The sequence below is a fragment of the Aotus nancymaae genome, unplaced genomic scaffold (assembly GCF_030222135.1).
Source record: "Aotus nancymaae isolate 86718 unplaced genomic scaffold, 86718_ANA_hifiasm-v0.15.2.pri h1tg000098l, whole genome shotgun sequence".
In the NCBI taxonomy this organism is placed as follows: Eukaryota; Metazoa; Chordata; class Mammalia; order Primates; family Aotidae; genus Aotus; species Aotus nancymaae.
Genome location: NW_026988513.1, coordinates 1172732 through 1189613, shown reverse-complemented (window position 1 = coordinate 1189613; position 16882 = coordinate 1172732). Strand labels below are relative to the sequence as shown.

At 51.7% G+C, this 16882-nt stretch overlaps 1 protein-coding gene and 1 long non-coding RNA gene across 2 annotated transcripts; one reads left to right on the top strand and one right to left on the bottom strand.

Moving 5' to 3' along the window:
• The first annotated feature begins 2818 nt into the window (after positions 1–2818).
• On the top strand, positions 2819–5471 carry FOXQ1 (forkhead box Q1). The gene has a single exon (XM_021676174.2). It carries the CDS (start codon positions 3431–3433, stop codon positions 4631–4633), a length of 1203 nt encoding a protein of 400 aa, XP_021531849.2. The 5' UTR covers positions 2819–3430; the 3' UTR covers positions 4634–5471.
• Positions 5472–10378: 4907 nt separating this feature from the next.
• On the bottom strand, positions 10379–14388 carry LOC105725733 (uncharacterized). The gene is made up of 3 exons (XR_001109349.2): positions 12851–14388; positions 12689–12766; positions 10379–12037 (listed from the first exon to the last, which is right to left on the bottom strand). It is a non-coding gene; the product is annotated as an uncharacterized LOC105725733 (long non-coding RNA).
• Between the last annotated feature and the right edge of the window lie 2494 nt (positions 14389–16882).

The window sequence follows — 16882 nt, the reverse complement described above, 5'->3', positions numbered from 1 at the left end:
GATACACGCACTATCTTCCTTTGCCTAAAATCGCCACTTAAGAGAGGTCACGAGATCATGGAAATGTGAACTTATCCTTTGCCATAATTTATTCACTTATCTCCATGGAAATTAAAGGGCAAGGCGAGAAATGAGCTAATAGGTGTTTCTTACCCACAAGTATTTGGTCAAGCTCCAGCAGCAGGCATTTATTATTAACCCATCAATGTACTCCCCCAAGGACTGGGAATTAAGGGGCAGAAACATCCAAGCATTTCTGGGAAACTTTAAAAAAAATGCACATGCCTTTTTGCAGTATCTGGTCTCTTCAACTGTACTCAGCCCGAGTGGAGGGTTGAGCCTCAGTTGGGTCGAGGGTGTTGTGGATAGACATGCCTTTCTCCATACATTCCCGGTTTCCCAGCTGTAAAGCAATAGCTAAAATGGATACTGACATCAACCGCAAATGGAAAGAGCAGTTTGATTTCTGGTCTTAACAGAAGACAATGATTTTATCTTCAGCAAATGGCACATTCATGTGGCAAGGATAGGTGAACAGAGCCATGAAGAAAAACAGAAAAAAATCCTGCTCTAGTGGGGCTTCCATTCCAGCTGAGGTAGGGTTTTTGTTTACCCTAGCCAGGTGGTCCATGGCCTGCCATGCCCATGCAGAGGTCTTCCTTCTCAAAGTCCACTTAGGTGGCTGCAAGCAGCCTCTCACCTGCCCATTCCCTAAGTCACTCTAAAAATAGAAAAGTGTTTCCAGCTGAGAATTCACCCACCTCCACCTCACTCTGTTGTCCCCAACCTTTTAAGGCTCCAAACCTGCAGACAGCAGCCCACATTATAGGCATAATAGGTGGATCAGGTCCTTGCCACAAATGAGATCAGGGTAAGGAGAGGGTCCCCTGCAGCTGGGGAGGGGAGGAGGTTGGGTAAGAAAGGAGGAAAGTGGGACATGGAGGTGGAGTAAGCCACCTTCCCTGGTGGCGACCAACACTCCTTGGTGGCAGGATACCTTGGCCCTGGAGTTTCAAAGAGACCTCCCTTGGACTCTGTAGTGACCACAGGTCCCACCTTAGGTTTACCTTCCCCATCAAATAGTCATGTGCTCTCCTACCCTGCCCAACCCCAGCTTCAAGAGAGGATGACATTAATTACGAATGCCTTTTATCCCTGGCCAAATCCATGCCTCTTTACGTCGCTCTCTCTCTCTGTATATATAATATATAGTTATAGATATAAATATATACTTATATACATATAGTCCCATCCCACTTCCATCTCCAGGTCCAGGGAACCATCAACTCTAAGGCTAGAGCTGAGCAAACCCCTCCAGAACAGCTGGTCTCCCAAAAAGAAGCCATTGCCCACCTGGCTCCCAAGGCACATACTTCTGTCAGTCTAATCTCCGAACGCGATGCTTCCCCAAATACAAGAATAACAGAGCTGTGAATGGGGCTGTCATGTTGCCCGCCCCATTGTGAATGCCTTCAAAACTCCCTGAATAAAGATAAGAGAGGATTGTGTACGTTTTCTACACAAATGGTGGAAAGTAATAAAATAAACATCAAAGGTGAGCTCCCACCTACTCGAGGCTCCGTCGCTTTGTGCAACAAAGGCAGGAAAAAGGAGGAAACTCGGCGTGGCAGGGCAGCGGGCTGGAAGTGCACCTTCCCGGGGCCGGGGCGCCCGCTCCCTGGACTAATGACGCCGCGTGGAGATCACGACCCGGGTGCTCTGGGGTGGGGAACGGTCCCCCCTTTCGAGACGGCCCGACACCGGTGCCTTTGAGGTCACAGCAAAAGTCCCAAAGGAAGATTGGAAACACGTGAACCCGCTGTGTTCTTGCCCCCGCCCCCGGGAACACGCCCTCCTCGTCGTTCCTGTTGACTGTCAGATCCCGGGAACCGAGCGGCTGAGCTCGGCGTTTGAGGCTTCCGCAGGGACACAAGTGCAGGCAGAGTCCGGCACCCCGCGCCAGACACAGCCGCCCCAGGGTTAGAGGAGGACGCTGCTGTCCTCCCCCAGGGGCCACCAGCCAGGTAAAATAAGACTAAAGAAAAGTGAAAGTCGGAGCCCATTTGGTGAGCAAGAGTCAAGGTCATCCAAAAAGGCACATAGAATTTCAAGTCCAGGAGTGTATTCATTAAAACAAGAGGAAGAGACAAGATGGTTCTTGAAAGGAGCTCACAAGAAGGGGCATGGCACAAAGCTCGCGAAAGAGGTCACCGCAAAGTGTCCTATGCGCTTTCTGTTCAGCACCTCTGCAGTGACTAGAGGGGTTTGCTTTCCTAATTAGCATCGTTTTCACTACTACAGAAAAGCACACAGGCTGCGTTTAGCTTAGGCCCCAGCAAAGTCCCTGCTCCCCTGGACCCAGCCCCTTCAGGTGTCCCCCTAGGGGAACCGTGGCGTGTCCCCCAGCCAGGCGCACTCGCCCAAGTCGCTTCCCCGAACTCCAGGGCGCAGAGAGCCCTCGCGGCCCGCCAGGGGCTGGGGCCCACACCTGAGCGGAGGAGCCGGAGGGCGGGGCGGCCCCGCGCGCTCACACACGCACATTCACAGACACGCGCACACCCACACCCACAGCGGCGCGCGCGCTCCCCATTGGCGGGAGGAGAAGGGCGGGGCCGGCAGACCCAAAACAAACAACCTGCTCCCAGCGAGTTTGCGGCCGCGCGGTACCGTGGCCTCCGCCTGGTGCGCGCCCGCTGGAGAGCTAGGGAGCTGCCGCCACCCCGGCCACCTCGTTCCCCCACCCCTCGCCGTCCGCGCCCAGGCCCCGCCCCCGCGGAGCCGGCGCAGGGTTATATTGGGCCGGCCCGAAGGTGGAGGCGAGACGCAGCCGCGGCTGGCCAGCGCGGAGATGCTGCCCCTGAGGTCGGAGGCGGGAACGCTGCCGCGGGCGCAGCGGCCTCAGGGACTCGCCTCCGCAGGCGCTCAAGGCTGAAGGCGCCGGATCCTCCCCCACGGTGGTACACACATCATCTGGCACCATTTCCGTGCCCCGAGGACGCCCGCACGGGACCTGGGACCGCCAGTGAAGAACCCCTCCTAGGCTCCTTTAAGGAGCAGCAGATGCGCACGCTGCTTCCCTCCAGCAGGAAAGCCTTCTGAGCCCGGCGCGCTCGGGCACCCGAGGGTGGAACCGCAGCCCCTGCACACACTCACCCCAAAGTCTCAACCTCGAACCGAAGGCGACACCCATCCAACTCCTCCCTCTCCGCCCCTTAGTCCACCCAACACTCACAGCCCCTCCAAAGAAAAAGCCGAGCGAAAGAGGACTCCGGAAAAGTCACTGTGTCTCGCAAGACAAGAAGGAGCTCGCAGGAGAGAAGGGCGAAGACCCCCAGCCCGGGATCGCCATCCCCTTCCCCGGCACCAGCTTCCCTACTAGGACGCGAAAAGGAAGAGGATACGACGCCGAGCAGGGACTGGGTGCGCGGGCATGAAGTTGGAAGTGTTCGCCCCCCGCACGGCCCACGGGGACAAGCCGGCCAGTGACCTGGAGGGCGCGGGCGGCAGCGACGCGCCGTCCCCGCTGTCGGCGGCAGGAGATGACTCCCTGGGCTCCGATGGCGACTGCGCGGCCAACAGCCCGGCCGCGGGCGGCGGCGCCGGGGATCCGCCTGGCGGCGGCGAACAGAGCACGGGCGGCAGGCCGGGCGCGGAGGAGGAGAGCCGGGTAGCGGCGGCGGCAGCGGGGGGCGCAGAGGCCGGGGCGGCGGGGCCTGGCGCGGGCGGCGCGGGGAGCGGCGAGGGCGCGCGCAACAAGCCGTACACGCGGCGACCCAAGCCTCCGTACTCCTACATTGCGCTCATCGCCATGGCCATCCGCGACTCGGCTGGCGGGCGCCTGACGCTGGCGGAGATCAACGAGTACCTCATGGGCAAGTTTCCCTTTTTCCGCGGCAGCTACACGGGCTGGCGCAACTCGGTGCGCCACAACCTCTCGCTCAACGACTGCTTCGTCAAGGTGCTGCGCGACCCCTCGCGGCCCTGGGGCAAGGACAACTACTGGATGCTCAACCCCAACAGCGAGTACACTTTCGCCGATGGGGTCTTCCGGCGCCGCCGCAAGCGCCTCAGCCACCGCGCGCCCGCCCCCGCGCCCGGGCTCCCGCCCGAGGAGGCCCCGGGCCGCCCAGCCGCCCCGCCGCCCGCTCCCGCCGCCCCGGCGTCGCCCCCCACGCGCTCGCCCGCCCGCCAGGAGGAGCGCGGCAGCCCCGCGGGCAAGTTCTCCAGCTCCTTCGCCATCGACAGCATCCTCAGCAAGCCCTTCCGCAGCCGCCGCCTCAGGGACACGGCCCCCGGGACGCCGCTGCTGTGGGGCGCCGCGCCCTGCCCGCCGCTGCCCGCGTTCCCCGCTCTCCTCCCTGCGGCGCCCGGCGGGGCCCTGCTGCCGCTCTGCGCGTACGGCGCAGGCGAGCCAGCGCTACTCGGCGCGCGGGGCGCCGAGGTGCCTCCGGCCGCGCCGCCCCTCCTGCTCGCACCCCTCTCGGCCGCGGCCCCGGCCAAGCCGCTCCGAGGCCCGGCGGCCGGCGGCGCGCACCTGTACTGCCCCCTGCGGCTGCCCGCGGCCCTGCAGGCTGCTTCGGCCCGCCGCCCCGGCCCGCACCTGCCGTACCCGGTGGAGACGCTCCTGGCCTGAGCCGCCCCGCTGGGCCCCGGGACGCCGAGTCTGCGCCGTCGGGGAGGCGGGAACGCGGGCCAGCGGACTTTGCACTTTCAATCCAGAGGAAAATGAATTTTAAAAATCTCCATCAAACGTGCCTTAAAGCTAGAGGATTTTGACAGGAGTGTTTTAACTTAGTCCGGGATATTTTCCTTTGTCTTTTATAACTTTACGGAGGACCAAAGCAATTCTTGTTTTAGTTTCTTGGCGAAGCCTGTCCCTCCCACCCTTCATAAGGATTTTTTTTTTTGTCTTTCTTAACGCCCAGGCTTCCCCTTATTCCTACTGTTTTTGTCGCACCTTCCACTGATTTATGTCCCTCCCCTCCCCGCTAAGTACATCAGGGAACCTTTCCACACTATAAATGATATGACTACTGTTTGGGGTTTCTGGGCCCCCATCCGTGTACGTATATGGCATTTACAGGTATGACTGAGCGTAAGAGAGATGTCAGAGACTCTTCAGTCATGTCTTGCTATTGACCAATGCTTCACTGTGCCAAAAGAGGAAAAAAAAATGTTGGGTTTTGTAATTAAATTATTTATATATTTTTGAAACCTGAATTGAAAATGTTGCAGGCAACGGGCGACAGCTTTATTAGTGGTTCTCTAACTGTGGTCTCCTTGGGCCAACCAGTTTCTTTAGAGGAAAAGTTGATTATGTATGTGGGGTGCCAGGACCACTGCCACTTGAAAGCAAGTGTGATTTTTATTTTTAATATTATTTTATTTGTGTCTGTGTACATATTCATGTATAAATGTTATGAAACCCAAGCATAGTGCTTATTTTTTAATAAAACTCACAACTGACTTAACACGTTGTGGTGATGGGTTGGAAGTGGAGAGATTTTTACGCCTTTCCCCTCTCCCCCCCCAAAATGGGCTCAGGTTGGGTCTCAAGAAACATCCTTTGGAGATCAAAATATTTTCCTGAATAATTCGATAAAGGTATTATAGTATGGGCTTGCAGATTTCCTTACAAGATACACTGCTGCACAAATTTCCAGACAGGACTTCCATTCATGGGCTTTTTAAAACTTGAAAACCAATTACTCCTCTAATTCTAATTAGTCACCTAAGCACTACCAGAACAAACGAGAGGAAAGTGTCCCTCTCTCCCCCAAGAATTCTTTAGCAGGCAAGGTGAGCTCTTAACAAGCCTAGAGTCAAGCAGATATTTTCAGGTAAATAGGTTCTGATTTGGGGCTCAAAAAGTTGGAAACTTAAATTTTGTCTTAAGACTATCTGAATACACCAAGGGTGTCTTCAGGGCAATTTCAAGAGTGATTTAAATGTCACAGTGTTTTTGTCAAAACAAAACCATCCACATTTTTTCATCTGGGTGAGAATCAATGGGTAGTATTTTTTTTTCACTCTCCCCGCATCTGTAAAGATTTCACTGGAAACGGTGGCAGTGTCCTGACTGTTTCAATTGCAGTCTAAAGAGAAAATGCCGCCTGGAGAGGAGGAAGAGACAGTTTCCCATATTACAAATGTAAGGGAGAGTTTGCATCAGTGGGAGTATCAGGGTGAACACCTGTTCCTCAGTAGGTTCCCAGGCAGTAAGGTTCTAACAGTGCATGGATTGCATAATCCTAGAGAGTTAATACAAACTGTAGGAAATGCAGCGACTGGAAACTTAGGCCTTATTGCCATGGCTGCCATTCTTCGGTAGATCTCATATTACCCACGACAGGAGGATGATTTGAGCTCTACATATAGTGAGGTGGGGAAGGAGAGTGGCGTTTATTTCAGGATAGTGTCTTCTGGCAGGAATGTGAGAGAAAAATAATCTTCTGTAAGTTCGGTTAACAGATGATGAGTCTTGACTGATTTGGATTACATCTACGTAATAGTCGTAAAGAGTGATAATAATAGTGTCGAATTGTGGCAAGAAGTAGGCATTTGCGCCCACAGGGCCAATAATCCGACCCAAAAATAAACCTGAAACAGACCAGCAACTATGGGCAGGGCACAAAAGTTTCCCTGGGTAGAAATGATCAGAACTTTTCATGTTGCTTTCCTCTTGAAAACACTTGGAGGAGAGAATCGGGAGAGGAGGGGAGTCAGCCAGCTCAGTCCTTTCCACCTCTGGTTTCAGGGAACCCTGTCTCTCTCGCTGCGTGCCTCACCCACAGAGGCAAAGTGCCGCCTACTTTAACATCTTTTTGTAAAGCCAGTTTTCAGTCCTGCAGAGGGAGATTTAAAGTCGCTTCTGATTTATTCGTGTTAACACAGAAAACAGCAAAGTGAAAGACAAAGGTAGTGTTCCAAAAATCACAGCTGTTCGGCTCTCCCCTCAAAAGAAAAAATAAATCCTTCTTTGCTAATGAACACGCCGGAGTCTGGAAGACTGCTGTCCCCTCCTGGCTTCTGGGCCCCTTCTCTGTTTCCCCAGGGACTGTAAGGGTTTCTAAAGTCCTCAGGGTCGCATGAGTTTTGCACCCCTATTTCATGACCAGTTCCAAGCTCGGCATCCCACGACCAGAAGGACAGTCACACTGGGTGGGCGGGGCGGGAGGAATTGGAGGGTCCTGGGCTGTGGCCCCCTCCCTGTCTCTCCTACACACCTCCAGCCCCCGAGGAGTTTCGGTTTCTCGGTGCTGGGCCGGAGGCAGCCCAGAAGGAAGGGCGGCAGCACCAGCTCCCGTTTTCTCAATGAACGCGGAAAGCTGCAGAGCTGCTTTTAGTTCAGGTGACGCTGGAATTCCGCGGAACCGCACGTCGCGGCAGGCACGCCGGCCCTCGGAAAGGCGGCTGGGTCCCGCTGTAGGACCCCGGCCTCAGGCAGCAGCCTCGCGGTGGCGGTGGGACCTCTCGAGCCCGACAGCTCCTTCCAGCATATGCCCAGAAAACTATATTCCTCGCAGGCGCGGGAGGAGAGCTCGGGGCTCACAGTGTCCAGGCCCCGGGGCCTGGCCGCGTCCAAGTGGCCCCCCTCCGCCAAGGGCAGGGCTCGCACCCCTCCCCGCTCCAGCCCACCCCTACCCCACCCCCTCCTCCAGCCCACCCCTCCCCCCGCCCCCTCCTCTAACCTACCCCCGCCCCAGCGCGCCCCTCCCGGGCCAAAGGAACCAGGGCCCAGCTGCGCAAACACCGGGCTGCGGGGCAGCCGAGTGACCCTCGGCCGACGCGGGGGGGCGAGGGGTCTGTTTGGTTTGGGAAACGCCCTTTGACACCTGTCAGGCCTGCCTGGAGCTGCAGCTGGGGGCCCAGAGCTGGGTGGGTCCCTTTTCAAAGCAACCCAAGTTGGCCCCCAATAGCCGCCGCGAGCCCGCCCTGTCCGCGCGTTCAAACGGCCACGGTTCCCTTCCACCCCGTCGAAAACCCCTCAGGGCCGCGGTGGGCAGTTGGGTGGGGACAAGTGCACCGCCGAGCCGCCGTCCCCGCCCAGCCTGGCCTCTGCTCGCGCTCCGAAGGCCTCTCCGGTCCGCCCTGCCAGGCCGTCTCTGCAGACGGGGACCACGTCGGTTGCCTTTGGGGGCTGAAAACATCTCTGGGAGGCGACGCACTCTTTGCCATAAGTCTCCTCGTCTGAAGCCTCCTTTCTGCTTAGACACGGTTCCCTCCAGTGAGGCAAGCAGGGGGCTGCGGTGCCAACCGGCCATGGTCACCCTGCGCCTCCGCTGTCTGCGAATGAGCCTGGGCGGTGAAGAGCTCCAGCCATCCCAGGGTGAACTCCAAGCCCTTTAGCTAAGGATAAAGGGCCTAACTAGGTCCCCTCTAGAATTGTGCCTCAGATTCTTGACCCCACATAAATTCTATTTTTAAAAATCGGAAAGTCCCACCCTCAACAGATCAAGATGGGTTCTTCTAGGGGACCCCCAGGGTGTAGCCCGCGAATTCTGAAGCATCCCTAAGGAGAAGCACCTGTGCCCACTCTGGTCCCACTGTTGCACAGTTTCACAAAGTTGGTATTTTTTCGGCCTCAAAGGATGTATTTTCACATGCAAAATACAAAGCTAAACTCATCGACTCTCTTGGATCAACCACATACTTTCAAGCTCAGTAAGAAACCCTAATTTTGCACCGGAGAAAATGGGTTCCCACCGTATGTCTTTACATATTCCTTAGTGGCAGATGTGGGTCCGGAACCCAGAGGTTCCAGCTCCCAGCTCAGAATTCTTTGAACCATTCAGATAATCATCGTCTCAATTCACTGTTATTACAATGGTCGCTAGACTCCCCATGCCAGTAAATGGTTTCTGCCGCATGAAGAACTTGCCTTTTGTACCTCCCACTTCACCCAGAACTAGCTTTTTCTAGAGGTGACCACATCCACCTGGGAGATGGCATGTGGGCACCCAGACCCTTGAGCTTCCGTGCACCAGAGAATGCAGGGAGAGTGGCACCGCTAGCTCTCACTTCCGAAGCATGCCAGATACAAACCCCTGCAAGGGCTGCAAGCAGAATTCGGCTTAGAAAGAGGGGTCTGCAGGGAACCGGGAATGACCAGCAGTTCCTACTCTCTGGTGACACACACTTACAGGTGGGCACTCCTCATCAGACACCCTTCCTGTTTTCCCACACCAGGCCCCAAACAACAAAAATGGCCCTTTTCCCATGTAGGAGAAAGTAGAACTTCTTAGAATAATTCACTTTCCTTTTTTAACTTAAAAAAAATGCAAACTTGATGCATTTATGTGACTGATAACTTCCTAGTTATTAGGAGACTTGGTTGGCATCCAATGTACAAAGATTCTGCTCTTCTCTTTACTAATTTTTTAAAAAATTCTTTTGACTACAATAGCTGAGTTTGCCTCAGTTCTAGAAAGGAGACCAGGAAGAGTCCTTCAGTAATTCTTTCCTGCTTTTAAACAGCACAATATTTCCCTCTTAAATAACAGACTTTATAGTTCTCTAATGAAACCATTAAGTTTTTGTTATATTTTAAGAAGATAATTTGTTAGTTCTTAATGTTGTCATCAACAAACGGCCCTAATAAGTATGTTCCAAGAGGATCATGATCAAAAACTTAAAGATGTAACTCTCCCCGGATTCAAGGACCTCTTTCAAATTGGCAAGGATTCCGATGTCATGAAATGCTGGTGGTTGTGCAATAGTTTCTGCACTGTGTCTGTTCGACATTATTAAGATGGATGGGTGATTAGAAGCAAATGTTGTTCCTGTCATTTGTCAACTTATACACAGCCTGGAAGAGAGAATTGTATCAACCTTCGTTTTTGGTCAACTGCGGCCAAACATAAACATGAATAAAATACCACATTTCCCTTACCATTCCTGGACTCTCTTTGTCACTGTTTTCAGGAACAGTTTAACTTTGAAGGCTTGCCATAATTGAGCCTTTTTATCATGTCTGTTTGAAACCCAAAATATTATACAATTTAACATCCTTGACATGTATTTGTTATTTCTGATCACCAATTCCTAGCCATTAAGGAAGAAGTAGAAACGTTTTGCAACCTTTGGCTGGCTCTACCCACTGTAGTTAAATGTCTGGTCGTGCTCCAAATCACAGAAGTTGCCCATTCAAGAAAGAACTCAGAACGAAGACGCTAAGGAGACCCTAGTCTAAATTCCAGCTGTGACTCACACAGCTGGGTGACCTTAAGGAAGCGAGTCATCCCTCCAAGCCTCATAAGAACAAGGGTTGGGCTGGAACATGTCTCACATGTCTCACACACCTCCCTCACAGTGTACATCCATGAAAACCCTCAAATAATGTCAAAAAATAACATGCTAATGTGTTTTTTTTCTTTTCTCCAAATTCAATCAACTTGAGATCAAGTGTGAATCTCAGGGACAATTTTCAGGATAGCATTCTTTAACATAATAAAGTACTCACAAACACAGCAGAATATATTGGATGCCTTAAAGTACGATGGACATATACAACTTGTCATTCTAATGGATCATAACATGTATTTCTAATTACATTTCCCCCAGTGTGCTCCTGACAACTTTCTCACAAAATCCCAGCTCTGAGAATTAGCGAGGCAAGCTTATTTCACAGGCAGGAGACAGAAGTTGGGCTATTTTCAAGAGATTGCATCATAAGCAAGGCATTTAGGGCTGCTTTCCTGGGTCCCATGGTGGCTCCCGGGCTGCTGCTCTGGGCTGATAGGATCAGCTCAGTCCTTTGTTTATTTAAGGACAAAGTCCAAAGGCAGTTCTCAGGGTAGAGTTGATAGAACCTAAAAATGCAATAGCCTGGGTGCTTCTAGCACTTTGGGAGGCCAAGGTAGGAAGATGATTTGAGACCAGGAGTTTGACACCAGCCTGGGCAACATAGTAAGACGTCTTCCCTACAAAAAAATAACAAGAACAACAAAAATTAGCCAGGCATGTGCCTGTAGTCCTAGCTACTCGGGAGGCTGATGTGGGAGGATCGTTTGAGCCTAGGAGTTCAAGGTGCAGTGAGCCATGGTGGTGCCACTGCACTCCAGCCTGGGTGACAGAGTAAAAAACATCTTATCTCTAAAAAAATTAATAGATAAAACTAAAACATAAAACTGACAATGTAATTAGCACCAAGGGGCTCAAGTCATAGGAACAAATGCATATGTGTTCCTACAAATATAACATGAAAATACTAATGTTAAATGTGGAAACACTGAAGGAAGATACATGTGGCAACTAGAAACAAGCCCTAAAAAGAAAACAACTCAAATAAGAATAAATATTACTATTTAACAAAGTATATTCCAGCTAAGTTCTCAGGCCCAGGGAATGTATGAATAATGAGGGTGACACTATCACCCTCGCAGATAGACGCATCCTTATTTAGGGGAGCTGGTGTTTTCCTGGGGAAGTCAACATTTGGAGGAGGCATGCTCTAGTCTCAGCACCCCAACTTCCTCCAGGGGAGCCACCATCCATGGCATGCAGTATGGGGATTGCCCTCAATTCTCCAGGGCTCTAAGCCTCGAGCAGGGGGACTCAAGGGCCAAACACAAGTCAGACTGATTTGCTCCTGGGGTGTCGGTGAAATGGTCCACCAGCTTCTTCTGTGGGCCCCCAGAGCTGCCCCAGTTCCTCTCCATTCTGGGGAAACTGGTTCAGTCAAGTCTTTTTTGCTCGTTCATCCGGATCTGTTTCTGTTGTTGGTTACCGCCTCACGCCTGTGCAGTCAGCCAGACACAAGACGAGGAAGTCAGCATGGTAGGCCTGCTCTTGCCCTCTGTCCTCCATGAAGGCTTCTCCTCCTACTGGGCCTCTTGGCACTCTCATGCCCAGCTAGGGGATGGAGGGACTCAGAAGCCAGGGGGCGTGTGAAGCAGGAGCAGCCACTCTGCAGGCAGCAGCTTTCTCCCCCTCTCTGGGGGACAACACCACGGGCTGCTGGTCCCTAGTACAAATACTCTCTGAAGTCTCCAGCTGGGTGAAAGGTTACCACCTTAGGTCCCACGTACATGACATGCTGAAAAAGGCAGAAGGAACAGAAATTAGATCTGTGGTTGCTGGGGGCTATGGTGGGCACAGCTCTAAAGGGTACAGGGGACTTTGGGTTGAGGGAAACACTCTACATCCTGACGTGGCTTCAGGACTGCACACACTGGCCAAACTCAGTGTTGTGGACCAAGAAAGTGGAAGTGTTTGCTGTATGTGAATTATGCCTCGAAAGCCCTGACTCCACAAACCTATTCTCATAGAGAGTGAAGGCTAATACTTGCTGAGTTGCCAAAACCAGGACACCTTCCCAATAACAGTGTAAGTCAAAAGAGATACAGCTTCATCTGCAGCATTTCAGCTAACTGGAGCTAGCTAGTGGGGCATGTTTTCAGAGCAAAGCTAAACTTCTCAGTACCTCTTAAGCCATTCACAGTACCTAGCAGTCCCTTTCCACTCTGGGCAAAGGTGTCTCCAGCCCTGGTGCCCGCTGCACTTCAATATGGGCACGTGCCAAGCACCAACATCTAAAAGTGAAACTATGCCAGCATGAAGCCTGCCTCCACCCTCCCCACATTCCGACACACTGTCTTCTTCAGCGGGTACATAGGCTGAGGAAGCACAGGGGGACTCAGAGCCAAAAGCCCACGTGGAAGAGAATGTGGCATTTCTGCAGACTCACATGCTTCCAGAAGCGTGGATTTGTTCACAGGGTAGTTCCTGGGGGATGCTGCCAACTTTTAAGGCCTGGATGAGAACCCTGCAAGGGAAATTCCCCAGAAGGGGCCGAGATTGAACACCCACAGGACTTTGTGGCCCCACCCAAACGATCCAACACACTCACCTTCCCTGTGCCAGGTTTCAGAAAGCAGCTCCGATATGAAAGAGATCAAGAGCGTGCAAATCCCTCTGCTCCCTGACCCCTCACTGCACCGATTCCATAACCACACATGTAAGAATGTCGGGGAGATGTTGTGCAAACCAGGCACTTTTGACCCCTTGCGGCAGTTACACACAGTCAGCAATCTGAAATAAGATAATTATTAGTTCTCTCATTTATTAGCCGAGCCCTTTTGAGTAATAGCCTCTGGGGACATTTATAAATGCAATAAAAGACCTCATCATGGTTAAGTGCAAAATGATGTGGCTCATTCTAGATTTTTGCTGAAACAAACCCTCAAGCCCAAGTAGTTCCTCTCCCTGGAGTCGAGAAAGGCAAAGACTTCAACAAGCACCTTCTCCACGCTGGTGTGACTCCAGCATCTACTTTAGACATATTTGTTGAGCTCATTCAGGGGGTTGAAATCAGTAGGCTACGTCAGCCAATCTGGATCCAGCAAAGATGAATCTGGGCCCATGTTTTCTAAAATGCAACCTCACGATGAGGTGTGACTGAAAAGAGACATCTGGCGGCCCAAGTCCCGTCTTCCAGTTGTGTCCATGAGCAAAGTTGAAGTGTTTCAGCCAAAAGATTGGGGCCTAGAACAAATCTTGCCCCATAAGGCTCTTTCGTGAGTCACAGGAAATTAAAACTACCGTATCTTTTAGTCACAGTTGATTCAATAGAATCAAGACCCAGCCCACAAGCAGGCCCAATGGCTGGCTGTTTGCACAGAGTGATTCAGAAGGAAGCCCAAATTCTCTGCCCGATAAGATCTCTCTCCACACACTTTTCTCTTTGCCTCACCAATCCCAAACCCCCACCCCAGCTCACTCTGCTGCCTGAAATATCGCCCTTTGAGTCATTCTGTTGAGTTACATAATAAAAATGAGGCATAAGTTCTACAAAAAGGGAAAAATTGGGGGAAGGGGGACTGGGGAGGGAGGCAGAGGGAATTATTGATCCAGGACAAACACAATGTTCCCTTCCTCAGACCTCTGTTACTTGCAAGGTCCAAGCGGACCAGCTTCTAAGCCTTGGAGGACTCAGTCTGTGTACTGAACACATCTGTCCACAGACAAACACGAATGGCAGTCTGCAAAAGGAAAACCCTGCTGTCAATCTTAGCATTTGATTTTCTGCCCCTCACTAGCAGAGGTGTTAGGCGTGAGTGAAACAATCCATGAACCTTGTGGTGACCAGCAGTAAATTCAATTAATATAGCAAATGTGATGCTATGCCACCCAGAGGTCACGATCAGTTTTCCCTTCTGGGGGTCCGTCTTCCTTTGTCCCAGGATGTGAATCGATGCCAGTGTGTTCAGATACTCCACGACTCACAGTGAGGTCCCAACCCAACAGACTCATCACAAAGTTGAAAAATTGTAAGTTGGATCATCATAAGTCGGGGACCATCTGTACTTAAATAAATGTGCTTTTAAATTCCTTTCACAGATCATTTTCCTGCTGCCTACAGCTTTTTACTTAAAGTTATAAAGCAAACCCAGGCTTAATAAAACATGCAATCTATGTTTAGAACCCAGGCTCCAGGGGAACAGGAGTGATGCAGGGCAAACAGGATTGCAGCGAGTAGGGGAAGAGGCCCCCCTAACCCCCCCAGTCCCATGCACACCCCTCCAGTCGGCTTCTGGGTCAGCCAGCCCGCTGAGGTCCCGGCTCCTCACTCCCTCCCCTCGCTTCCTCTCTCTGCCCTTCTGAAGAAGGAAAACACATTGTTAATGTCAAGCATGCCCAGTAGCCAAAGCCAGGCTTTAGCTCTAAGTCACAAGGAATCTAAAGGATAAACAGGATCCATGTCCTCGAACATATCAGCTCCATTCTCTGTTCCCTGCCAGACCCGTGGAGCAGACTGGTTCAAACAGGCAGCTTCCCTGATGAGTCCTGCTGGAGAAGCCTTGACTCTTGCACCTCCAGCAACTGTTCACACTGCCGTCCTCGAGGAGGCTCCAGGAATGCCTACTTAGGAGCCCCAAGCTCTCTCAGCTCTGTCAGAATGGCAATAATGAGCGCATGTCACTCGTTTCCTCAAGGGGAACTCTATCAGACTTTGCCACATCTTTCCTGGAGAAAAGTGTTCTCCCCTGGCTCGCTGGCGGGCAGTCAGCCATGCTGTCATCTACAGAGAGGCAAGAAAAGCATGGTAGGCAGTCAGGGTCGCGCACCATGAAACCCAAGCAGCGGGGCAGCAAAGCCACAGAATCAAGTCTTCAAAGTAAGGAGCAAGAGGCACAGGGGCAGTCCCGGCTTGGGGAAAAGACAAATGGCAGTCTGCAAAAAGAAAACCAATCCTGCTGCTGTTCTTACTATTTTATTTATATATTTAAGACAGGGAGTTTCGCTCTGTCACCCAGGCTGGAGTGCAGTGGCAGGATCTCAGCTCACTGCAACCTCCATGGTTCAAGCAGTTCCCCTGCCTCAGCTTCCCACCTCACGAGCAGAGGTGTCGGGTATGAATGAAACAATCCATGACCCTTGTGGTAGCCAACAGTGTCATAACAAAATTGCTAAGAGAGGAGATCTTAAATGTTCTCCCCACAAAAAAATGAAATTCATACAGCCAATCTTATTTTATGGCAGCCGAGCTTCCTGGCCCTGAAGCAGAGATCAAGCCGGGCTGCGTCAAAGGACTCCCTACCATAGCATGCAGGGGGACCTATCTGCTCAACCCCTGTCTTAGTAAAAGAGTTGGAGTACAAGTTAACTTGGTAGTGCCAGAAATTCCAGTAGGGGAGGAGGGAAGTGAGCTGGTAAACAGAAAGCAGTAGATACGGGTGAGGTGTCCAGCCAGCTACTGCTGGGAGTGGCTAGTGCTGAAGGCCATGAAGAAACTCTGGGGATGGTATGATACACCCCCCTGGGAATGACCCCACCAGAGATAGAGAGATAAGGGGGTGATTGGTTGAGAGGTCCTGGGGTTGGTGGGGTCATGTCTCTGCTGCCATGCATTGAGCTTAGCACTTCCTATGCCTTTAGAGAGAACCTTCTAGCATATATGGCAGCTGAAAGCATTTAATACCCACCCCACTGAAGTTCAGCCCTGCAGGCTCTCTGCACCCACACCAGGCCCTTTCAGTCAAGACTGGAATCCTGCAGTAGGAACACTGATCTAGGAGATGGTCTCTGGCTTGTAGCATTTGCTGAATTCCATGGTGAAAATGTACTCATAATGGCCCATCTCAAACCATTAGCAGCCAAACACTGGATGAGACATTCCTGCACATGCAACCCCTGGCTGCTGTGCTGTGAGCCAGTGGGAGCCTGTTCCAGCCCACCACAGAGGCTGAGATGGGGATCTCCATGCCTCAAGGCTCAGCTGTTGAGTCACTGGCCTTTGCCTGGGGACAGGGGCCTTTGGTCCCAGGGAGCCTACCATGGGATCTTTAATCCAGTAATAGCTCTTATGTCTAGAGCTGACTTCCAAAGTTAAAGACTCCAGAGTTATGAGACTGTGTAGTTCAGTGATTAAGAGCATGGACTCTGAAGTCAGCCTGCCCACATTTGAATCCCAGCCCAATCGTGTGTCATCTGTTGTAACCTTGAGTAGGTAACCTCTCTGTGCCTCAGTTTCCTCTCCCATAAAATGGGGATAATAATAGTAATCACCTCACAGCATTCTTGTAAAGGTTAAATGAGTGATTACATGCAAAGTTCTTGGAACGGTGCCTGACACATAGTAAGCACTACTTAAATTTAGCTGTTATTATTTAGGGATGGAAACGAACAATTGATAAGCCTGAACTCTAAGAGCATGATAAAGTTGTCTGGTTCATCCTGAAGGCTCTGCATTTCTATCACCTAAAGTTACACCTAGAATTAATTCTAGGAGAGAGAGGAAGGTAGAGTGAGACAGAGAGAGATTAATTGTCTCCTTTATGAAAGGAACTTTTTAATGCCACAGTAAATGAAGTAGGGATCATAGAAGGGCAGTTCTCCCATATTTGAGGGTTTGTACAGCACCAGGCTCAGGTTAAAGAGT

Bases quoted from the DNA above. Each gene is read 5' to 3' on its own strand.
- FOXQ1 (XM_021676174.2), top strand. From the start codon at position 3,431: ATGAAGTTGGAAGTGTTCGCCCCCCGCACGGCCCACGGGGACAAGCCG.